General features: G+C 39.7%; 1 protein-coding gene across 1 annotated transcript in view; it reads left to right on the top strand.

The window, feature by feature from the left end:
* Positions 1 to 422: 422 nt before the first annotated feature.
* Tnks2 (tankyrase 2) overlaps positions 423 to 25,774 on the top strand; it is a 55,827-nt gene continuing 30,475 nt past the window's right edge. The window contains exons 1-11 of the mRNA XM_051199574.1: positions 423 to 920; positions 11,725 to 11,949; positions 13,602 to 13,697; positions 14,636 to 14,672; positions 15,599 to 15,674; positions 15,988 to 16,082; positions 18,041 to 18,107; positions 20,511 to 20,697; positions 21,652 to 21,773; positions 24,910 to 25,001; positions 25,088 to 25,166. Of these exons, the coding sequence (XP_051055531.1) occupies positions 722 to 920; positions 11,725 to 11,949; positions 13,602 to 13,697; positions 14,636 to 14,672; positions 15,599 to 15,674; positions 15,988 to 16,082; positions 18,041 to 18,107; positions 20,511 to 20,697; positions 21,652 to 21,773; positions 24,910 to 25,001; positions 25,088 to 25,166 (1,275 nt within the window). The 5' untranslated portion in view covers positions 423 to 721. The remainder of the gene's footprint in view (positions 921 to 11,724; positions 11,950 to 13,601; positions 13,698 to 14,635; positions 14,673 to 15,598; positions 15,675 to 15,987; positions 16,083 to 18,040; positions 18,108 to 20,510; positions 20,698 to 21,651; positions 21,774 to 24,909; positions 25,002 to 25,087; positions 25,167 to 25,774) is intronic.

The following is a 25,774-nucleotide window of genomic DNA, read 5'->3' as shown; positions in this document are numbered from 1 at the left end:
AAAGGCTTCCGAGAAAAACAAAAACAGATGCGACGGTTAAGTGAAGAGACACAGTAAAGAAAACGAGAGAGGGAGTGGGGAGCAGGAATCTCCTACAGGCAGGTATGGAAGCAAAAAACCCAGAAATTTCCTACACTACGACTTCCAAAAGAAGATGCATGCCCGGAGCAAAACTTGCAAAGGCTCACTGAAACTCCTCCTGGAAGGTGTGTGCTTTAAGGGAAAGAAAAGACAGGGAGCCCTGCCGTTTTCAGCAGAGGCTCCGTAAAGATGGCGGTGGGCCGAAGCCCCTTCCCTTCCCACAACCAAAGGCGCTCGCTGCACATTTCCCACAAACCCCTCCGCGCCGCCCCGCTCGCCCAGGCCGGCCCGGCCGGAGTGCAGCCAGTGCGCACGCGCGAGCTGACGTCACGCGCGCTCCCAGGACCCGACCGAGCTGGCGGGAGTGGTCTCGGCTGCTTCCGCCGCCGCGTCGCTCCGGGGCTCGGCGGGCGGGTTCGCGCTGCCTCCGCCGCGGTGGGGCAGCCGGGGGTCACGGAGTCGAGCAGGGGGCGCGCGGCGGCGCGGCCATGGGACTGCGCCGGCTCTGGTGACAGCGGGGAGCCAAGCGGCCCGGGCCCTGAGCGCGTCTCCTGCGGGGGGCCTCGCCCTCCTGCTCGCGGGGCCGGGGCTCCTGCTGCCTTTGCTGGCGCTGCTGCTGGCGGCGGCGGCGGCCAGGATCATGTCTGGTCGCCGCTGCGCCGGCGGGGGCGCGGCCTGCGCGAGCGCGGTGGCCGAGGCCGTAGAGCCGTCTGCCCGCGAGCTGTTCGAGGCTTGCCGCAACGGGGACGTGGAGCGAGTGAAGAGGCTAGTGACGCCCGAGAAGGTGAACAGCCGCGACACGGCTGGCAGGAAGTCCACTCCGCTCCACTTCGCCGCAGGTAAACGCCGACCCCGCGTCGCCTCCCGCACGCCCCACCTGCGAGCTCGGGCTTGCAGGCCGCAAGCCACGCAGCACTGCCCGGGCCCCGACCTTTTCCCCGGGGCTCTCGCCGTGGCCATCTCGCTCTCTTCCTCCCGGGGCTCGTGATGAGGGGTGGGGTGGGGTGAGCGTGCTCTCGGGCAGTTGTTTTGGTGGTGTGGGTATTTTGTTGGTGTGGTTTGTTGAAGAGGGCTGCTTTGTTTTGTTTTACTGTGTCAACAATACCTGCATCGACTTCCGGTCTTGCTACCCTGAAGGGCCTCTCTGCACACAAGAAAGGCTTAGTAGACCTTGTGAATTGAAAGAGCAATTATCTCAACAATTCACCCGTCTTTTGCAAGTTCCACCGTAACTCTTACCAATCCCTTTAGTCGTAGCGGCCTTCGTAAACTGGGAAAAGGTAATTTAGGAGTTGTTTTATTGGCTATTGACTCATTAGAGTTAATTGGTTTAGGTTTCTGGGAGGAGGGGGGAGGGAGGACGAAAACCGGAAATAGGGAGGTTTGGGAGACCTGAGATCTACTTAGGCTGAGTGTGGGTGGCCTCTGCCACACACACATACACACACACACACACACACACACACGTTGGTGTGGAAAGTGACAGACAAGCTGGAACAAGCACTTGAGCTTGGATCTAGGATTTTGAGACCTGTTTTGAGTCGTTCTGAGGTTTATTATAGTTTGAAGTTAGTTTTAACTACTGGATTTTCTTTATGATAGCAGAGTGCTTAAGTTTGTTGAGGTATTTAAAAATAGCTTATTGACTAAATCTTTTATGCTTCTCATGCTAAGGACAGATGGTAACTTTTTAATCGCTTAACCTCATGGCTTGGTAACATTTGCTATAGTGTGCATCAAGATTGTTTAGAGGTTCTTTTAGAAAAGAAACATTTTAAGTTACTCTTCTTCCTCTAGCACAGGAATGATGGACAGACGAGCATGAAAAAGATTTCCTTGTTCGCAGACCTTGCTTTTACAGTTATACCGATTGTAGTCTGTTTGCTTTGACCCGTCCCTATTTTAAAATGTACGTGCTGTCATGAATCATGTTTCCTTAATCTAGTGCCCTTTAGGAGCCTTTCTAAGAAGGAAAAGTTTGGGAAAACCACAATTGGGCGAACTGGAAAAGCCTGTGGACACGGGGAAGAAAAGAGCACAGAAGCCAAGTCTCTTGTTAACAGTGTCCCCTTTCTTTGGGCCAATTTGAATTGTCCTGCTTGACCATTTAGCCAACCTATTTGGCAAATGGTCACAACCAACTGCTACATATCCAAAGGGGTAATGTTACTTAGATTATGTTCACTTGATAAAAATAGCCAAGGACGATCGTAGTTGCCACCTTTCAAGAATTTGATGAATTAGTGAGTTCATGTCTGAAAATAGTAGGATTTAGAGATGTGGGTTTATGGTGTGACCTTGTTCCTACACCACTCAACCCTCAGTTCTTCCCAGCACACCTCTCCTCCACCCCAAGGGTGGAACCTAAGGCCTCAAGTATGCTAGACAAGTGTTCTACCACTGAATAGGATAGAGTATACACAGCCCCTGTCCCAACATTTTAGAGCATATTTACATGTATTTTATATTGTTTGTCCAGATTGAAATGGAAATTTAAGTAGCATAGGGACCAACTTGCCACTCATAATTCTCCTATATAGACAGTTTTGGGGTTGTGAAATTAAGATATAAAATGCAAGTCATAAAGTAATTACTAAGAAGACTAGGGAGATGGCTCAGTGAATAAAGTTCTTGCCTTGAAAACATGAGGGCTTGAATTCAGATCGACAGCACCAATATTTAAAAATAAGTAAAATTGTGCTGATGCATGCCTATAATCCCAGCTCTAAAAGGTGGAAAAAGAAGGATCCTTGGGTTTACTAGCCAGCCCTTAGTCAATGAGCCTCAGGGTCAATGCAAGACCCTGTCTTACAAAGTAAGATGGAAAGCCATAGATGAAAATGCCTCACCTGCACCTGCACACACACACACGTGTGTATATTCCATACACATAGAATAATAAAAATAATTACTAAAGAATTGATATTCGACCACAGTTTTAAAAGCTATGCATTTAAACACTAGAAAATAAGGAGTTTTGTGAGAGACGACTTTGTGAATTTTTTTGTTTCTGTTTTTCAAGACAGGGTTTCTCTGTGGAACCCTGTCTTCAACCCTGGCTGTCCTGGAACTCGTTTTGTACACCAGTCTGGCCTCAAACTCATCCATCTACCTCTGCCTCCCTAGTGCTGAGATTAAAGGCATGTGCTGCCCCCACTACCAACTGGCTGGCTTTGTAAATTTTAAAAATCCAAATTATTAGATTAACAAGGCACTGATTCTGTTTTTCTTTGTTGGGTATGGAACCCAGTACTTTGACCTTACTAGACACATTTACTACCCCTGAGCTACATTTACCCTGACCTGTTTTTTAAGTAAATGTGACCACCCACATTATCTTTGTGGGTAGTGGCTTACCATTTGTGTTTATGTAAGCATACTGTTTGATGCTCAGTCTATGGTCTGTAGGTGGTGGTACTTGGTAATTGCCTGACCAAACAGTTACTTGTGTTTATAATTTATAGAATTGGAGAAGTAACCTCATTTAAAAGAATTAAAATAGTCAAAGTTTGGAGGTTTAATTGACCAGGAAAGGCATGCTTTGTCAGTAGGAATGACAGGAGTAAATGCTACAGAAAATGAAGAATGTTTTTGTCTTTCCACATATGCCCCTCAAAACAACAACATAGACCCCTTAGTTCAATTAATCAGTTGGGAGCTCTTCTGGGAATTAAGTTCTGTTTGTGATTAAGGTAAATATATAAACATTTTTCTCTGTTAGCTGCTTTTTATATAGAACTAGGTTATATACTTCTAGATAAATACAATACTAAAGAAGTCATTTCTAAGAGAAAAAAATAACAGAAAACTATTTCCTTTTCCTTCCATTCTTTCTCTGCCCCATCTATACAGATACAGGATATAAATTCTTTTTCTTTAAAATAATTTTTTGGTAACCTCACATTTTGGGCTCTAAAAGTATGAAATTTTTGGCATTGAAGTCCCTTCTGATCAACAACGCTGTACTTTGAACTTTTCTGGAAACTAGGTGACAGAGACATTGGGAGAAAGTCATTTTGGTGTTCATCATGGTAGAAAAAAATGCGGTGTTCCTTGCCTTGAAGTAGAACTCTATGGCTATGAATCAGAAATTTATTTTGTTAAAGATTATTTTTATTTTATGTATATAATTTTGCCTGCATGCATGTGTACCATGTGCATGCAGTACCTTTGGAAGCCAGAAGAGGGTATCAGATTCCCCTGGAACTAGAGTTATAGATGGTTCTTTGATGCCATATGGTCACTGGGAATTGAACCCAGATCCTCTGGAAGAGCAGCCAGTGCTCTTAACTACTGAATTATTTCTCTAGCTCTCTAATTTTTTTTTAAAAAGAGAATAATTTTTATTGTCTGAGCATTTTGTGCATGCATACAGTATGTGGGTTTTGTTTTTTTTGGTTTGGTTTGGTTTTGGTAGGTGTGCATTGGTGTTTTGCCTGCATGTATGTCTGTGTGAGCATTTGCCTTGCCTCTTCCTGGGCCTAGAGTGGAGAGCTGACTTCAGTAACTTCTGCTTTGTAGTACTCTTCCAGGTGCCTCCTCATTCAGCTTGTCAGGGTTTTATCATCTCTGTGATAAAACCATGATACTCTTATCTACATTTCCTCTAGTCTGGCTACATAGTATACCAGCTCCAGGTCAAGGTGGTTAAAGCCCTCTTCCTTTATTCCTTATTCTAAAGAAATTTAAGGTGGAGGTTGGCATTGACTCTTAGGGTATATTTACTCATGTTCTACCTCACCAGCGGGGACAGATGAGAATGTAGCTAGCTGTAAAGCATTCCCCTCCCTCCAAGAAATTGCTACTTATCAGAAGTGCATTGTGCGATTCTTGAGAACCTAAGAACAAGGATTTCATCAGAGATTATCCCCTGAGAATTTGAAAAGCATCTTTTTATTGTTGTTTGTTTTAAATTTTGAGGCTAGATCACATATAACCTAGTTGTCTTTGATTCAATTCTTGACCCCTCTGCCTTTTGCCTCTGAAATGGTAAAGTACCATGCCTGACTGTGATGCATCTTAGATTGATACGTTTTCCTAACAGTGGAAGTTTATTGAAAATAATTCAGAGACTGTCTAAATAATATCCTTTAGTGCAATGGTTCTCAACCTGTGAGTTGTACTTGAGGATCAGACAGCCATTTTACAAACATATCTGATATGCAATCCCTGTAATATACATTACAGCTCATAACAGTAGCAATATTACAGTTGCAAAGTAGCAGTGAAAAGAGTTTTATGTTTGGGAGTCACTACAGCATAAAGAACTGGAGTCAAGGGCTGCAACATTAGGAAGGTTGAGGACTACTCTTTAGTGTTAGGATGTGGCTTCAGATGTTAAATTTCAGGCTCTTGATCTTGAGCAATATAGCAAATTCCACTTATATATATTATAGTTGTTCCATGTGTATTTAAAAGCCTGCTGATCTCTACTATCAGTCTCCAAACTGATTTTAAACATATTGATAGCTAGGGAATCATGTTGATAGAAACTCGTTGACATGGAAGACATAAGTGCCCTGGAGTAATGGTAGATGTGTAGATCTACACACTCTACTCATTCTTCCTTTATCTCCTCAGGTGAAACTATAGTCAGTGTCCCTTTAATTCTGGCTTCAAGCAGCCCTTTTCTCAGTGGTATTTTGCCAGGCACTTACAACTTGACCTTCAGCTAGGTCACTGGCACTTTGGAACAGATATCTTCCCACTGGACACTATTTCTTGTAACAATAACAACCATACATCCCACTTTAGCTTTTGCTGTAATCACCAAGTTTTTTTTTTTTTTTTAATGAGAATTGGCCTTTATGTCACCATCTTTATTAATGATTGTTAACCAGCGAAGAAATAGGGATCTTTCTAAAGGTGGCTATGTTAAATGACTTTACAGTGAAGAGGGATACTTAAATTTTTTCTCATTCTTTTATTCTCCAACTTAGGAAGCTTTCCTAAAAACATTTCCTCCAAAACACAATGTCCATGAAGCCAAGGTGGTGGTAGCAGAGTCAAATTAAGAGCAGTAAATTTACTGTCTCTTTAAAATTTTCCTTCTCGGCTTCTCAGTACCATTCTTAGCTTTCATTCTTAGCTTCCTTTCCCATATATTAATTAAGCAAACATCAGCAAACTATTAAACACCTCATCCTCTGAAGGACTCCAGGAAAATAATGATGAACTAAGACATTCACAGATCTTGATTCTTGTGGAATTATCATCCAGGAGCTGGGTTTGGTGGTACATGTTAGTAATCTTAGCCCTAGGAAGCGGAGGAAGGAAGATCTTGAATTTGAAGCTAGCCAGATATATAGAGACACTGTGTGTAGAGAAAGACAGATGATACAGACCATATATATATATATATATATACACACACACATACATACACACACACATATATATATATATATATATATATACAAACCATATATATAAGACATAATCTGCTCTTAAGGAACTTTTGTCTTAATAAAGGAAAGGGAGATGGCTGGGTGATAACAGGTGGGCAGAATGGAGATGGTCAGAGGTGACCTTGTTTGGGTGGTGACTTTTAAATAGATAACAATAAATGAGGGTTGTACATCCAAAAGATGACTTTCTGAGTGGGAAGACAGTGTTTACTAAATCCCGACATACCTGATTAACTCAAAGGAAGCTGGATCACAATTACGAGAGGGTGTTTTGCCTGAATGTGTGTATGTGCAATACATGTGTACTTGGTGCCTGCACAGGGTGTCAGATTCCCTGTAGCTGGAGTTATAGATGGTTGCTAGTCACCATGTGGTTGCTGGGAATTGAACTCAGGTCCTCTGGAAGAGCAGTCAATGCTCTTGCTGACCTCTAGCTTTCCCACATCTTGGGTAATGAATGACTCCACTCTGTCCACTCACTTTTGCTTTCTCAGCACCTAACCCTATGCTCGCCCCACATAACCCATCAGGAAGCTGTGCTGCCTCTGCCCCAGAGCATCCAAAATGTGCCACTCATTCTGAGCAGTACTATAAGGTTATGCAATATAAACCATCATAATCTCTCCTCTACTTTATCCTACTTAGCCCCTAACACAGTAACCAGATTAGTATAAGGCATGTCTTGTAACTCAAAACTCTGTAGTGACTCACATTTTCCATGATTTAAAAAAAAAAAAAAAAAAAAAAAAAAAAAAGGCAAACTTGGTGATCTTCAAGTCTTCACCTGATGTTTTTATGTGTCCTTCCTTGCTGCTTTACTTCCTGTTATATTATTTTTCACTGTTGTATCCACTGTTAGCCGGTAAATTGGTAGCTACAGAGACCACCATATTCAAATTTTCAGTTGTCTTCTCCCACATACATACTTTAAGCACTCCTCATGCTTCCCTTTTATTCATCAACTCTTAACATAATTATTTTTTATGTTTATTGTCTTCCCCCATACCAATAAAAAAGAAGTTCCTCAAAAACAGAAATTTGGTGAGCTAGAGAAATGGTTTTGAAGTTGAGCACTTAATTCTCTTCCGGAGGACCCAGATTCATTACCAGCACCCATAGGTAGTTCACAACCATCTATAACTACAGCCCTCTTCTGTTTTCCAAGGGCCCCTGTGTGTACATATGTACACACATTCATTCACACGTGTGCACACACACACATTTTTTTAAGGCAAAGATTTAGATTATTTATTGGTTTGTCATATACACCAGAAAAGCATCTGGCAGATAGTTGATATTTTCTTAGGGTTGTTAAAATGAATGAGTGGGATAGCAAGAAAGCCTGGATCATGATTCCTTGAACTCTTTGGAGATAGTACTTAAAGCAGGAAGGAATGGTGAATTTGCTGGCAAATTGTCTAGTCAAATCCAGAATCCTTTGGATGTGGGAATGTGGCCATTGTAAGTGACCTTGTCCAAAGCAGCTGTGAGAAAATAGCAGAAGCTGGCTGCATTTGAGAAAAGAAAGGGAGGTAGCCTTACAGCTTGGGTTATGTGGGAGCAGAGCTCAGAACGTGAGTTGGGGGAGAGAATGTGTTGATGGTCTCTGGGCACTGATCTGGTAGAGAGTGTAGATTGATGGAGCACAGCAGAGCGAAGGTCTTGAGAAAGTGAGGAAGAGCTGTAGGTACACTTCCCATTATACAACAAAATACCAGTGTTCTCTGGTTAGCTTCAATAATATTCATGACTTTGTGGCCCATACTTCAAAATGACTGTCTCCAGTTTGGACCAGTTTCTTGAGTAGATCCACAGAACTTACTACTTGCTGGGCATTTATCCTGTGAGCACGTCTAACTAACATTTCCAGAACCAAATCTTACCTACACCTACTGTTTCCGTTAGGGTTTTTATTACTCGATAAAACACCATGACCTGTTACACAGAAAAACCCTGTCTCTAAAATACAAACAAAAAACATGACCAAAAGCAACTTGGGAGGGAAAGGGTTTCTTTAGTTAACTCTTCTACATCACAGTTCATCGCTGAAGGAAGTCAGGGCAGAAGAAATTTGAACAGGACAAGAACCTGGAGGGAGAGACTGATGCATTGGCCAAGAAGTGTGCTTGCTTTGTTAAAGCTCTGGAGCTCAAGGGTGTGACACTACATACAATGGGATGGGTCCTCCCTCATCAGTTATATAGAAAATGCCCTACTGGTGCCTACAGCTAGATCTTATGGAGAGGTGGGTGGGTGGGTTGGTTGGTTGGTTTTTTGGTTTGTTTGTTTGAGACAGGGTTTCTCTGTAGTTTTGGAGCCTTTCCTGGAACTCGCTCTGTAGACCAGGCTGGCCTTGAACTCACAGAGGTTCACTTGCCTCTGCCTACTGAGTGCTAAGATTAAAGGCATGCAACACCACCGCCTCCCGGCTATGGAGGCAATTTCTCAATTGAAGTTCTTCTTTTTGGGTGATTTTAGCTTATGTCAAGTTGACAAAAAGCTAGCCAGCACTTTCACAAATTCTGTTTTATTCTGTATATCTCATTTGAGAATCTGTTCACCGTATTATCTACTGGAGTCTATCATTTTCTTTCTCTCTTTAGTTGTTTATAGTGTCATATAAATCATCCAACTGTCTAGATAGGATGGAACTAGTAAAAGATTGATATTACAATAAAGAAATTGTTTACAAATAGAAGGCTATCACTAGATTTTAAATAAAAAGACAAAGGGGTAATATGCAAATAACATCTTTAAAAACATTGGTGGTAATATGAGTGGAAATGTGTGCAGAAAGCAATAATCATAAAGGAATATGTGGGAGGCTGGGAATAGGAACCAAAGAAAAGCAAGTCTCAGTATATGAATGCAATCTGGTTTAACAACTAACCCTGCCTTACTAAGGGCACTCAGCGCATGCCACATGGATTGGAACAGTGACCCTGTCAAATCTTGACTTAGCTATCTCCTGTCTCTGTAGTCCTTCCATTTATCTACATACCACCAAAGTGATCTTCCTAAACAAAACTTAAGGGCTGTTGATGTGCTATAGTACTGTTCAAACTTCCTCAGGTGTCTCAAATATACAAGAATATTTTCTTTTGAGTCTTTGTGAAAGAGAAGAAGGCTATTCTGAGTGTCAGCTATGTGCCAGCATGGCTATTTGACAGTAACCATAGCATAAATTTATTACAGTCATAAATAAGATTTCATTGAAATCTGCTGCCTGAACAAGTCTGTAGGACAGAGTCAGAACACTGCCTGGGGAGTCACGTAGGTCTTTCCAAACTGCCCTCTGATTATGTATCCTGGCTGTCATTAAGCCTTTGTTCTTTTATCTCTAAAAACAGATACATGGTTTCTTCTTGCACTGCAGTGTGTTTTCCTCAAGTTGTATCCTTGTTGAGAGAGAATCAAGCAACAAAGGAAAGGCTGAGACTGGCTTAGTTGATAGCGTGTTTACCTAGCATTCAGGAAGCTCTGGGTTTAATTCCCAGCAACACACAAACAGAGCATAGTGGTACACTTGGGAAAAGCAAGAGGATCAAAAGTTTAAGGCATACTTGGTTACAAAGTAAATTCACAAGTATTCTGGACTCTAGAAACCAAAGGGGTGGGGGCAGGCTAGGGAGAAACTCAGTACTGTACCAACACAAGGACTCCTTTTTAAAAAGAAAAGCAAGCAGGCTTTGATAATCTCAGTGCTGTGGGGGAGCAGAGGAGGCTTGCTAGTCACTAGCTCAGCTCCAGGGTCAGGGACAAGCCCTGCCTCAGGGAAATAAGGAAGGGAGTGATAAAGTGACCTCCATGCATGGCACATGTGTATATTCATGAGTGTGTACACACATGATACTCATTTTTCTTGCCAAAAGATACTGAAAAACTTGTTTCACCCCCCAAAACCCAGCTGACTTCTCAGCACTGTTTGTCCTTCATTTGCAGCCAGTTTCCTTTCTATCTAGAAAGACCATGCCACTCTTTTGATCTACATCTTAAAAGCATTACATTCAGACTTAATGATTCTAAGAATGTTATGGAAAAATTTCAGAAGACTGAGTAGTTGAGGTTTTTCTCCCTGTCTCAGGGAGACACCCACTTTAATGCATGCTCCAAATTGTTTCATTTCACAATTAATTTTAATGGTATTGAGTATTAATAGTATGAGAATGATAGGAGATAGTTTTTCATTGGTACTAAATTATTGTTAGTTAGAATAATTGTTACCAGATGTGATAGTTTGAATGTAATCTCTTAGGGAGTAGTACTATTAGGAAGTATGGTCTTGGTGGAGGTGGACTTTGAGGTCTCATATATACTCAGGATACCACCCAGTGTCTCACTCAGGTCCCTCCTATTGCCTGCAAGTCAAAAAATAGCCAGCACCATGTCTGCTTGCACACTGCCATGCTCTCCCCCATGATGATAATGAACTAAACCTCTGAAATTGTAAGCCGACATCTCAATTAAATGCTTTCCTTTATAAGAGTTGCCATGGTCGTGGTGTCTCTTAAGGCAAAGAAGTGCTATGCTAACTAGCCTGGTCCTCAAAGCAAGTTCCAGGACAGGCTCCAAAGCTACACAGAGAAACCCTGTCTCAAGCAAACAAACAAAAAGCTAACTAAGACATCAGACTTCTTGTTTCACTTGGTGTGGGGTGCTTGAGCAGACTGGCACCTATAAAAAGGAGGACCTAGAAGTTGTTTGTGTTGTGCAAATAGCAAAATAAAGACATACATTTCACCTCTCTCATCAACAAGCTGTAAGCTGGTCTTATTTTGTTGTTGTCTTATGATCCCCCACTGGAGCAGAAAGGGATTCTGTAAGAGTTTAAGCCTCCACTTCTTTATTAGGTACTGATTTACATACTTAGGTTACATACATGGAGTGTCTGAAAATATGTGCACACTAAATATGCAGAACTTGGTATTTATAATTGGAAATGTTATTGGAATCATTTGGGGTTTGAGTTTTGCTCCTCCTCCCCCCCCCCCCCTTGGGATCATCTCTGAAGTTAGTAGCAGCAGCAACTAAGGCACTCTCCCACTAAGGTGTTGTGGGCTGTTTAGGAGAGGGAGAGACCTTGGCTTAAACATTAAGATTAACTGTATGTATTTCAGGTTATCTTTTCAACAGTTCTTGAATTGTTCATCTTGTTATTTTGGATCCTAAAACATTTTAGCATGGCTTATTGTTTTCCTTGGTAAATTTAAAAGTGGGCATTTTGTTTTCTTTCTAGGTTTTGGGCGGAAGGATGTAGTTGAGTATCTGCTTCAGAACGGTGCAAATGTGCAAGCACGTGATGATGGGGGTCTTATTCCTCTTCATAATGCATGTTCTTTTGGTCATGCTGAAGTAGTCAATCTCCTTTTGCAACATGGTGCAGACCCAAATGCTCGAGATAATTGGAATTATACTCCTCTCCATGAAGCTGCAATTAAAGGAAAAATAGATGTTTGCATTGGTAAGCCTGTATTTCTTTTTCAGAGTTTTCTAGAAATTGTAACTATTCTGAATCTAATTTGTTACTGTCATTCATGATTTAATCTTTTTTTTTTTTTTCTTCAGCCCTCAATCTAACTATTCTTTATTGAATGCCTTTTCTTAAAATCTTAAAGTTCTTTGGGAAATAGAAAAAAAAATCATTCTCTAGAAACTTATTTCTTGAGAGATAAGATGAATGAAGAACCAAATAAAAGGCAGCCAGGCATGGTGGCTTTTAGTCCCCAGCACTCACTCAAGAGGCAGAGGCAGGTGGATCTCTGAGTTCAGTGCCAGCCTGGTCAACAGAGCAAGTTCCAGGGTGGCCAGAGATACACAGAGAAACCCTATCTCTAAAAATCAAACAAAGCAAAAGAACCAAATAAAAACATGGTAGAAATGAACATTGAGTTCATGAGAGGATAGTGGCTAATGATAAGTTAGTGTGCTGGTTAGGTTTCATCACCTAGACACCAAGTAGAGTCACCTGGCAAGACTGAACCCCAGTTGAGCATTTCCTCCATTAGGTTGACCTGTGGGCATATTCTTAGTTCTTAGTTGATGTAGGCAGGCTCAGCCCACTGTGGGCGGTGCCTTCCCAGGCAGGTGAGCCTGAGCTGGGTCAACAGTGTTCCTCCATTGCCCTTGCTTGACTTACTGCCCTTAGGTTCCTGCCTCAGCTTTTCTTGATGATAGAGTGTGACCTGTAAGCCAAATAAACCGTTCCCCAAGTGTCTTTTGGTCAGGGTTTTATCCCAGTAACAAAAATCTGGACTGGCTAACCAGAATCAGGTCTCAAGGCTCAACTTTTTGGCATCCTTGTACTGGAGAAATGTTAGGAAAACAGAAAGGGACTTATGAAGAACTCTGGTTGTAGTTTGAGGGTCTTGTTCTAACTATATAGGCACTGTTCCGTAACTTACCCAGATCAGTCTTGACCTTTCCAGTCTTCAAAAAAAGTTTATTATTTGCTTCTGTGTATGCAAGTACACACAAATTCATGCTTGTATTCACATAGGTTTTAAGTCCTATGTCTCTCTGCCTGGTCTTGGTACAGCTTTAGACATTTCATGATAGAAGAGTCTTTCTAACATAGACAGTGCTCCTTTGCAACAAGAAAAGCTTTCAAACCATTTTTCCCTTTTACCCCTGCATACTTCTTATTGACCTTCATCACTTGTCACTAGCCATAAAAATAGCCAAGAAAAACTTTACATTGAATTGAGAAAACATAACATGCTCTTTGTGTTTAAATAATTGAATATGTTACATTTTCTTAAATTTAAACATTTATTATTGGTATACAAAAAGCAATTAAATAATTTTGAGAATTCTGTACTGGGACTTTTACTTTAAATGTATTATTGTCACTATTATTGTATGTGTCTATGCGATGTGGAGGCCATGTATACCAGGACATGTGTAGAAGTGAGAGAACTCTGTGGACTTGTTTCTCTCTTTTCACCTTTAGATGGATTCTAGGGTTTGAACTCAATGTTGTAAAATTTGCACAGCAAGGGCCTTTACCCACTGAGACATCTGACTGGTCACTATACCAGAACTATTAAGAAACTGATTCATTAACTCAGATTGCCATGATCACCATTGTGAAAGGTAGTGTTGCTATTTTTGCAGTGCTTTTACAGCATGGAGCTGAGCCAACCATCCGAAATACAGATGGAAGGACAGCGTTGGATTTAGCAGACCCATCCGCCAAAGCTGTTCTGACTGGTACGTCTGTGCACATTGTGTATTCCAGGAAGAATAAAAATACTTAATGGGTTAGGTAGATGCATTGATTCGTGCAGCTAATGACCTCAAGTAGAATTTGTGAGTAGCGTAGTTCACTTACTATTTTGCTGTCTATCAGCAGTTTAATTTGGTTCTTCTCTAAAAATAAAGCTTTTTTTCCTTTCAAATTTGAATTTAAATTTATCATTGTATTGACAACAGGATGTGATACATGTGTTGCTTCAGGTATTCAGTATATTTTTAAAATATCCCCAAACTTTTCAGATGACAAATGTACTCCTTTATATACTATTATATTTTTAGTGTAATGATTTTTCTTTTTAAGGAATCCTTTCAAAAAGCACAATTTTCTTTTAGATAATTTCGAATTACGATATGGGACACATTTCATACCATGAGTATGGTTGTTTTAACTACAGTTCATTTCTTTGGACTCTGTTGGCATGAGAGCTCTAGTTTAAGGTAGAGGCCTTAATTTGAGTTATATCTACTTCATGTGTTTTTTTGCCCTTACCCAGTATGCTATCCATTTAAGTAACTGCCATTATTTATTGGATTCGTTTTATAAATATTTATTTAATTGTGTGTGTGTGTGTGTGTGTGTGTGTGTATGTGTGCAGTGCCTAAGGAGATTAGAACAGGTGTCAGAACCTGGTATAACTATAGTTATAGATGGTTGTGAGCTATTATAGTTGGTTGTGAGCTGCCATATACCAGGTGCTTGGGACCAAATTTGAGTCCTCTACAAGAGCAGTAACCATTTTTAACCACTGTGCTGTCCTTTCAGCCATGTTTACTGGGCTCTTATCTATCCTTAGGAGTTTATTTCTAGGTTGATCTACTTTAAATCTTTGTGCATAAAATCACTGAATTGTTTTGAAAATTTCTCATCTTTCCCTTTACACCCCAATTCACAGGTGACTATAAGAAAGATGAACTATTGGAAAGTGCCAGGTATGTACTACTCTTATGTATGTGTGCCATGGAAACTTCATAGTGAGGGGATGGAGAGATGGCTTAGTGATCAGGAACACTTGATAGTTTTTCAGAGGTCTCAGGTCAGGTCCAGGTCCCAGCACCCACAAGACAGCTCACAACTATCTGAAACTCTAGTTCCAGAGGTTCCTATACCCACTCCTGACCTCCTTGGGCTCCACATAGTTTCTCTGTGCAGCCCTGGCTGACCAGGCTGGCCTCCAACTCACAGAGATCCACCTGCCTCTGCCTCCTGAGTGCTGGGATCAAAGGTGTGTACCACCACTGCTCAGCTAAAAATAAATCTTTAAAAAAGAAATTCTTGCTTGGCATGGTGGTGCACACCTTTAATCCCAGCATTCTGGAGGCAAAGGCAGGTAGATCTCTATGAGGGGATGGGGAGATGACTCAGAAGAGTGATTTGATGCTCTTGCAAAGGACCCAGGTTCAGTTCCTGGTACCCACATCAAAAGGCTTAAAACTACTCTTAACTTCAGCTCCAGGGCCAAATGGTGCCTCTGACCTCTGGGCAGCACACACAAGTGTGTATGTATATGTACATGCACACACACAAACACATTAAAAAAATAAATAAAGATAAGATATTTAAAAAGAAAAGATTTCACTGTGAATCTCTGGTTGTTCACCCCCAATTCCCAAATGTGGTAATGGCCTGCACTATACTCTCCATCCGTGGGAGGCAGAGTCAATAAGCCTACTATGAGATCAGGGTAGTTTGAGCTGTATAGAGTTCCAGGACAATCTGTGCTACAGAATGTCAGACCAAGTTTTTTTTTTTTTTTTAATTGCCATAAATATGCTTTAAGAAAAAACTTTGTTTTAATGATCATAATACGTAGTATAAGCTACTGATACATTTTTTTTTTTTATGTGTGTGTTTCTAGGAGTGGCAATGAGGAAAAAATGATGGCTCTGCTTACACCGTTGAATGTCAACTGCCATGCAAGTGATGGCAGAAAGGTACTTGCTTTTGTGATTTTTTTTTTTTTTGGTCATCTGGTGGTGTAAGTGTATATTTATAAATTAAAACATTTAAAGAGAGTTCTAGTGGGGTTTTTTTTTTAAATAGTAATTAAAATTCTTAAGCTTAATAAAACACACTGGTAATGAACATTATCTCTGTATGCAATAGTGAACTTTAAACTTTTATGCTTTGCTTTCTATATATGTTAATTTTATAAAATCAAATTATTAGCAATGAAGTTTTTGATGTTTCAGACATGTTATGCAGCCATTATGTGAATTTCATTAGTTTATTTGGTTATTGTTTCAGTCAACTCCATTGCATTTGGCAGCAGGATACAACAGAGTAAAGATTGTACAACTGTTACTGCAACATGGAGCTGATGTCCATGCTAAAGATAAAGGGTAAGCTTTGAACAAAAGGGAGGTCTTCTTGTTCCGTCCTTGTAACACTGAAAGCATGTCCTCTTTCATTGTTTGTATTTATTGAGCTTTTGTAAGTTGCAGGCTGTTCTGAGCACCATAGGAATTATAAAGCATTAAGCCTACCTACCACTCATACAAAACAATTCAAAGCTCATGAAAGATGCTTCATAAATTTGAGTGAAAGTAGAAATTGATGGATGGAGTTATTAGAAAATCTTTTAGGAGATGTATGCTCTACCCATATCTTCAAGTCAGTATTCACTTCAAGACTTAAAGCAAAGTTCAGGGCAGGGTGTAATACCACATGCCATAATCCTATAACATAGAAGGATATAGTCAGAAGTCTCAAAAGTTCAAGGGCGTCTTTAGCTACATAACAGTTCAGGGATAGCCTAGGCTATATGGAACCTAGACTCAAAAATAAATGAGTAGATAAATAGAAAGCAAGAGTTTAGGGAACATAATTCTATAGGAAAATGTAGGTAGTACATTTAAGTAGTAATCAAGCCAACTTTGACACAGTTTTATAATCCCAGCTCCTTGGGAAGATGAAGGAGAAAGATCACAAGTTGAGATCAGCCTGGGGCAATTTAGTATGATATTCATACCACCATACCCCTAACCCTAATGAAGAAAGCAGTGTCGCTCAATGGTAGGATTCTTGTTTTAGCATGCACAAAGGCCTCGGTTCAGTCACCAGTAACACACACACACACCAAACTATCTTGGATAAAGTAGATGATGATGATTCTCCTGGGACAAATACCAGACTTGGAGAAACTGGATTAAAAAAGAAAGTTTTGGTGTATTAGCATGAACTTAATTTTGTTTTGCAGTCTTAAGCATTTTGTGATCTGAAATAAAGAGCTGTTGTTATTTTATCCTCAGAGGAGCTTAAGGAAGTGGTGCATTGTGGGATAATACATGTTGGATTAATTGGGGAAGAGGGAGACTAGAAGTAGGAAGAGCAGTATCTAAGGTGAGCTCTGTGAAGCTTCTGTGCAGCTAAGATCTGACAGTAGTTGCAGGGGAAATGAAAAGGAAGGCATAGACATGTACTGCAGTGGAAAAGGAGAGATAGTGAAGATCTGAATGTGAAGCAAGAGAGAAAGGAAATGAAAACTTTTGTGTCTTGGAACTATGTGAGTTAGACCCGCAGCACAAATACTGAAATATAGGACGGAAATGGTTTGGCAGAAAACATTGTGCTTTTAGAACTCTTGGTTTTATGAGAATATGGAAATTGAAGCAGAAGTATTTAGTGATTAGCAGTAAAATTGGTATTCAGGTAGGGGAAGAGCTGTGTCACCAGAAGCTGCTCTGGCAGTGCTTGTACCAGTTAATGATGCTGATCCCCAAGGAGAGGGAGCAGCTTAAAGGTAGAAGCCAGAATTTTAAGGTTCCACGATGTAGGAGTTCTTCCATTACACTACAAAAGAATTTGGCTTCAGTTTACTGAGGGCTATAGCACTTGCCTTACTGAATTAAGATGTTTCAGGCTGGGGTGGAGGGGGGTCAGTGCACACCTTTAATCCCAGCACTTGGGAGACAGGCAGGTGGATCTCTGCGAGTTCAAAGCCAGCCTGGTCTACTGAGCAAGTGCCAGGGCAGTCTCTAAAGACTGCAGGTGGGTGGGTGTCTGTGAGTTCAAGACCAACCTGGTCTACATAGTGAGTTCCAGGACAGCCAAAGCTGCATAATGGAAAAATTAGAAAGTTTAAATCATCTCTTCAAAGCAAGACTAGAGCTTAGAGAAAAAATTGGTTTAGAGGTTATTTCAGAAAAACAGAGTTTGTAACAATGTAAGCCCAAACTAGTAACCAGTAGTAGTGATAGGGAGAAAAGGACTATGGCTTTGAAAGAGACTCCAGAATTATAGTTTGAAGATTGCTCTAGGGATTCTGTAATAATGGGCTTTCTCCCTTACTTTCCCACAGTGACCTGGTACCATTACACAATGCCTGTTCTTACGGTCATTATGAGGTGACTGAACTTCTGGTCAAGGTTAGTTCTTTTGTGCCTTATTATTTTCTCTAATTATGTAAAATGATTTCAAATGCACAGTGTTTTCTGGCTTATTCTTTGTTCTGGGTGCTTGGTAGAAAGTGGGAATAATTATAATATGTAGATTATTAATAGGCTAGCATTTGACTGCCTTCATGCACTATTAAATATAAATAAAAAGTAGCGCTAGAGAAGTCATACAAAAGTGTTATTTGATATTTGAGGTAAGGGAACAGGGACTTACTAGAATAAGATAAGAGGTCCTGCACAAATACCAGGTTAGTCCTTACTAAAAAAATCTGGCTAACTGAAGACATTCAGTGACTGCATTCCATCACCAGAACACTCACTATACCCAAGAATAGAGGTACCAAGTGATATCCCTGAGTTAAATAATAAAGTATGGCACCAGCAAACACAAAAATAGCAAGGAGGGCTAGCAAGATGTTTTAGTAGATAAGGCCTCTTGCTGCCAAGCCTGGGGTCCACATGGTAGGAGGAAACCAGTCCTTCAAGTTGTCTTCTAACCTCTGTATGTGTACTGTGGCACTTGCATGTTTATACACACAATAGTTTAATTTGACAATAACTGTACTTTTAAAAAATTTTTTTAAAATGCCAAGGTTGGCACTTGCCTTTAATCCCAGGGGCAGGTGGATCGTCTTTGAGTTTGAGGCCAGCCTGGTCTGCATAGTGAGTTCAAGCCAGCCAGGTATACATAGTGAGACTCTGTATTAAAGTACCACAAATAAGTAATTTTTTAAAAAAAAGAATAGCAAGGTATTTTCTCAACTTTTCATCTTTATAGCCTCTAAGCGCAAGGAAGCACGTAGTCTGGTCTGAGGGGAAATTCTGACAGATTCGTAAGTAAATTGCTGTGCCAAGAGTTGACTGTTACTCTCCGCTTGAGAGGGAATGTCAGAAACTCTAATATATTAGGCTGCCTGAAGGTTCTGTCTGTAACTTTATTGTGATCCAGGTTTTAATGTTGGCTTGATAAACAATTAGAGGATATAAAGCTAATTTGTTTTCTGGTTTTAACCCTTTCATTTAGATTTCTTTATGTATGTGGAGGGAGTGGTTAAGTGTGTAAAAATATAATTGAAAGTGAAAGTAAAATCCATTGTAAAGCTCCATAACTTCAGGATGAGTACTCTAGCTGTATCCATTCATTGAGACCGTGTGGCTTTTGAGTCTGGCTAATCTCATTGAATACTTATAAAAATATTTATACAATAAAGTTTTGACTGTTAAAAACATTAGAAAGGCTGGATGTTGGTGACACATACCTTTTATCCCGATACTCAGGAGGCAGATGGATCTCTTGAGTTTGCAGCTAGTCTGGTCTACAGAGGGAGTTCCAGGACAGACTCCAAAGCAATACAGAGAAGCTCTGTCTCAAAAAAGAGAAAAAGAAAAACAAAAAAGAGTTTGGAGGCTAGAGAAGTGCTTGGGGTTAAAAGCAATCAGAGAACCAGAGTTGGATCCTAGCACCCACATTGTATACCTCCAACAGCCTGTTAACTCCAGTTTCAGGAGATCTGACTGCCTCGTCTGGCTTCCACAGGCCTTGCATTGATGCATATACTGGCACACAGATACATGCAGATGCACATAATTAAAATCTTAAAAAAAAAACAACAAAAAAAATGCCTCCTCCCAAAATAAGAGCTTTTAAAGTTTCATGAGTATAATGTGTATTGTTGGCTAATGGAATTGGAGTGTCTATAGAGAGTCAAACCACATTTAAGAATCTTGTTATGTCAAGCTCCTCTTCCTCCCTGTTGCCTTATTCTTCTCATTCCCTCTCCTAGAAACAGTCCAGTTGTCCAGTGACAGCCTAGGTAAATCACAATGTAATGAAAGCTCCTCAGCAATCCAAACTGGTGATACAGCTTGAGTCTCAGGAAAATTAACATGTGAAAGAGCTAAACAGACAATCTACTTGCTTCATTTTTATGAAATCCAGGGACACATAAATATGGTACTAATAGAAGGGGGCAAAAATTACCAATGAAAGAAGCATAGAAAACATTCTGTGGTATTGGTGGTACATACCTTTAATGCCAGCACTCGGGAGGCAGAGACAGGCAGATAGATCTCTGAGTTTGAGGCCAGCCTGGTCTACAGAGTGAGTTTCAGGACAGCCAGGGCTACCCAGAGAAACCCTGTATCGAAAAACCAAAAGAATATGAATCTTGCTTCCATAATCTGTCAATTTACTAAGCTACATTCATTAAAGTTGTGCTTCCCTGTATGTAAATTATACCTGCAAAATGAAAGGGAGATTCTTGCAAAAGTCTTTTTTTTTTTTTTTTCCAACTTTCATGTTGTTAAACTACACAGACTTAATGTAGATTCTCTTAAGAATTGAACATTAACTGTACACCTTTTCTTTCCCAGCATGGTGCCTGTGTAAATGCAATGGACTTGTGGCAGTTTACTCCTCTTCATGAGGCAGCTTCTAAAAATAGGGTTGAAGTGTGCTCTCTCCTCCTGAGTTATGGGGCAGATCCAACACTGTTGAATTGTCACAATAAAAGTGCTATAGACTTGGCTCCCACACCTCAATTGAAGGAAAGATTATCATGTGAGTATAAAAATGATATTTAAGATGGGTGTGATGGCACATACCTTTAATCCCAGCCCTTAGGAAGCAGATGTAGGTAGAGCTTCTTAGTTCAAAGGCAGCCAGGTTCATGCCAGCCAGGGCTACATAGTGAGGCCCTGTCTTGAAAAGGAAAAAAAAAAAAAAAATGTGATACTTAGTGAAGATACATGGTCTTTATGGGGGGGGTTAAATAATAAAGTATTTTCCTTATTGGTGGTTATCTGTTCCTGTTTTGCATAGTTAATAATTTAAATCCTGTGTAAAAATATATTTGGGCTAGTTTTTTAATTAAGAACTATAAATTAAAGCCTTTGGATTTTACTCATATCTTTGGGACTTTGTAGTTAATTTTACAAAAAGGTGTTTGTTATCTTGTAAATACAGTCCCTGGGTTGTGACATATAATGTTCTTTACTGCCTGGGCCAAATTCTGTGGTTTTCTGTGTAGCTAAAAAAAATACAGTAAGAAATAAGCACTTGATTCAGATATAGTATTCCTACATATAAATGAACAGCATGAACTAAACTCACATTGTTCTAGAACGGTAAAATGATGATGACTGATTTCACAAATGTAATAAGTAAAAGAGGAACTTTGAGGAAACGCTTTCTTTAATTTTGTTCATCCTGAGGAGCAGTTGGTAAGCCTGATAGGCATGAAGAAGACGGTCTTCTACTGCTGTAATACTACCATAGGGTTATGGTCACCCTTTGTAAATTATCAACAGATTATGGGTTGAATGAATGAGCCATGACTAATGGGACCTAGAATGCCGTTGTATTTGTTGTTAATACAACAAATGGAGCCTTGACCTGGCTATTTTGGAGATTATTTTGAAAATAATTCAAAAAGAAAGAAAATACTAGTATTGTGTGAGTCAAGCCTCATTACTATGATAATTTTCATGTAGATGCAAATGCTTCTTCATTTAGATGAATTCAAAGGCCACTCATTGCTGCAGGCTGCACGGGAAGCTGATGTGACAAGGATCAAAAAACATCTTTCTCTGGAAATGGTGAATTTCAAACATCCTCAAACACACGAAACAGCATTGGTAATGTTTCAGACTTAAGCTTTTAAAATAAAATAACCAAAAACCAAGCATAATCTGTGATTCAAGTGATGGCATTGTTTTTTAACATACTCTTCTGTTGTTTGTTGTCTGGTTGATGTTTTAGTTGTTTTGGTTTTTGTAAGTTTAGTAGCTTTCTATAGCCCTGATTGGCCTCATATGGGCGGTAGTCCTACCTCTGCCTCTCAAATGTTGAATTAGGCATTTGTTACCATGCTGAACTAATTTCAGTTGCCCATCTATACATAAAGGAAAAAAATCTAAATAGTGTAGAAAAATAGGAAACTTCATCCAAAAAAAATGTAGTACTAGTAGTTTAAGAACCTATCTAGAAAACAAATCTCCATGTTCTTGCATGCTATATGTAACTTGGTTATATCTATAAATGAAATTGATCATTTGTGGATTCCCACAAGTTTGAATTAAGTACCTTAGAGTTACTTCCATTAACAAACTAGGCATGACATTACACCCCTAGAATCCCAGTATCCAGGAGGCTAAGGTAGGAGGACCACCAGTTTAAGACTAGACAGAGCCACACTAGCAAAACTCTTATCTTAAAAATCAAGTGGAGGAAGGGCATGGAGTGAGAGACTGTGGAACTGAGATACAGTAATGTGAGTAGTGAAGTCCAGGAGCTACCAGAGATGGGTGGTGAAATACAGAAGCAAGGTCAATGGCTAACTTTCTTAAAAATAGAAATTCCAAAAGAAACTGTTTTAAATGTCACAATGTTCCTTAGTCAGAAAGAGATGAGAAAAGGAAGCTGTCTGGTAGATAATGTATTTGCCACTTACCTTTCTTTTGTTTATTTATTTATTTTATGTGCATTGATGGTTTTGCCTGCATGTATGTGTTGAAAGTGTCAGATGTTGGAGTTATAAATAGTTGTGAACTGCCATGTGGGTGCTGGGAATTGAACCTGGGTTCTTTGGATGAGCAGCCAGTGTTCTTAACTGCTGAGCTATCTCTCCAACCCCATCACTTTTTTTTTTTAATTCAAGTTAAAAGAAACTAAAGTTCTAGACTAATAAAAATATTAATCATAAAATTAAAACCATAGCAGCATTAAAGTAGTATGGAGAAGCTTAACTGTCATGAAAAATTTTCTAGTTGTGAAAATCTAATACATTTGTAGCCCATTATCTAAGGAGGATATCTTCCAGCTCCCCAGTCACTGCTTAAAATCACAGATAGTGCTGAACCATACGCACATACATACATACATAGTTTTTTTTTACATAACTATACCTGTGATAGTTTAATTTATACTTTACACACAGTAAGATTATCGACTGTACCAGTAGCTTTTAGTAAGATTTTAGTATACAGTATCTTTTCTGTCCATAGTAAGTCGAAACTCTTCAATTAAAAAAGTACTTTTACAGCTTCTCTTTGGCTTATCATAATGACCAGAAAAACTACCCCTGCACTTTAGAACTATTAAGTAAAATAAGCATTTCTTGAACACAAGCACTGGTACATTCAGTTAATCAAATGATAACAAACAAAGTTACTAATGAGTATGCAGCATTTGCAGCCTGTGTACTCTGAACAAAGATGTGGTTCACATCCCAGTGCAAAAGACAGGGTTTCATCATACTCCTCAGAAGCATGTTTATTTCTGGAGCTTTTCTGTGTAATATCAGATCATAGTGATCTCAGATAATGAAAGCAAAACAGCACAGATGAAAGAATGTTGTACTATGTATATTTTCCGCAAGTACCCTGCTATAAGCATCATGTCTTTAACTTCAAAATACTCTTTAAGACTTAAGTGTTCATGGGTAGTTCTGCTGCAAGGGCAGTTTCTTCTTGTTTCCAGAGATTGCAGGCTCTTGCCTAAGATGGACAGAAAAATAGGCCTCTAATTTGTGGTGGGTGTAATAAACTGTCTTGGAAATAAACTACTTCCATTTTTTGTGTGTGTTCAGAAAGATGTCCTAATTTATTACCCTTAGTATGTCAAAAGAACTATGTACCAGTTAGACTTGACTGTATTGAGGGTGAGGGAATTATTTTGGTGACTATAGCAGTATCAAGAAATGAATCAGGAGCATGTGAGGAACTGACAAAATTTATGATTAATAACAGGAGAATAAGGGCTGGAGAGATAGTTCAAAGATTAAGAGCACTGGATGCTCTTCCAGAGGTCCTGAGTTCAATTCCCCTTTATGCCCTCTTCTGGGCATAAAGGTTTATATGCAGATAGAGCACTCAGATACATACAATAAGTAAATCTTTTAAAAAGTAACAGGAGAACATTTCATAATCACTGTATGATTAGATGCATAGAGCATCTTTGCTCTAAATTTTTAACCAGAATTTTTAGCACACAAATTTCAGATTTGGGTTTTGACAAATATTCACATTGATTTGGTCAATTGTCGGTCAGATATTGAGTGCCTGTTATACTCAAGTAAAATTGTAAAGTTTTGTGCCATAATCAGAGATAATAAGTTTATAAAAGGCAAATCCCTGCCTCCTTTCTCTTTCCCTCTGTGGTACTCAGAAATGCTGCAGCAATAAACAATACAGGTTGTGCCAAACAGAAAAATTCAAGCTCTTTATTCTGCTGTGGCAACTAGTTAAGGAAGATAGTCAACTTAGCAGCTAGCCCATCAGTGCTGTTAATCCAGCAGAATTCAGAACATAACAATGGGTACTTTTTTTTTTTTTTTTTTTTTTTTTTTCATGTAACAACCCAAACCCTCAGCTGAGGATAAATACCCATCGATACAGCTGGACTATCATCTGTAAAGCTGTGGGTTCAGTATTTAGCACTGTGAGAAGAAATGCCAACATTTGAGTCTTTCCTTAACCTTTTAAATATAACATTTTCATCCTATCAGTAGTTGCTTTTTTAGAGATTGAGTACAAAGTTTAACCAGGACATTTAATGGCACATAGTATATGATCTGTGGGGTTTTCTGGCCATGTCAGAATCTATAATTCCTACATGTACTCTCCAATGGAAAGTCTTTCAAGATCAAAGTCCAGGAAAAATAAAACAAAGAAGTTAGATTGCATTTATTACCCTTGATTGGAAACACAGGTGTTCTTAAGTGGAACTGGTTCTGTATGGTCCTTGATTAATGCTGCAATTTGAATTATTTAGCATTGTGCTGCTGCATCTCCATATCCCAAAAGAAAGCAAATATGTGAACTGCTGCTAAGAAAGGGAGCAAACACCAACGAAAAGACTAAAGAGTGAGTATACCTTTGACTAGTAGATGTCATTGATATCTTTTTGTATGGAAAAATATACTTATTGTGGCTGGTCTTTTCTCTTTAAGATTCTTGACTCCTCTGCACGTGGCATCTGAAAAAGCTCACAATGACGTTGTTGAAGTAGTGGTGAAGCATGAAGCAAAGGTATACATCATTTCTGGTAATCTTTGGTAATCCAGTGAGTTACTTTCTGTTTAGTGGATATCTGGCTCCTTAAACTCTTCAATCTATCATAAATTTTTTTTTTTCTCTTAGTTTACAATTCAAAACAGCCCCAGGCTGGGGAGTAAAATACTTGCCATGCAATTATGAGTACCTGAGTTCAGATCCCCAGGACCCATGAAGCAGGAAGTAGTAGGGGCTAAATGGGAGGCAGAGAGGAAAGAGTGCCTAAATGCTTGTAGGCCGGCTAGCCTGGCATTTGAGTACCCAATCTGTACAAACAATATAGAGGGCGAGGAGCCATACCCAAGGCTGTACTCTTGACCATCATGCACGTGCACATGTGTATGCATGCATACGCACACTCCTCAATATGCAGAGAGATGAGGGGAGGTCCTATGGACAACTTCCCAAATCTATCTATTGTATGTACATTATTCCTGTATGTCCTTTTTTCTCTGATCCAAGTTATTCTTGACTTTTCTTAACAATACACAGAACACCTCTTGTAGCAGGAGACCCATCCTACCCTAGTTTTCTTTTCTGACCTTTACCTGAAATTCCAAGTTTGCACTTTCCACCATTTCTGT

The sequence above is a fragment of the Phodopus roborovskii genome, unplaced genomic scaffold (genome assembly GCF_943737965.1).
Source record: "Phodopus roborovskii unplaced genomic scaffold, PHOROB, whole genome shotgun sequence".
Lineage (NCBI taxonomy): Eukaryota > Metazoa > Chordata > Mammalia > Rodentia > Cricetidae > Phodopus > Phodopus roborovskii.
The sequence above is the reverse complement of the archived record's forward strand: the minus strand, read 5'-3'. Positions and strand labels throughout refer to the sequence as shown.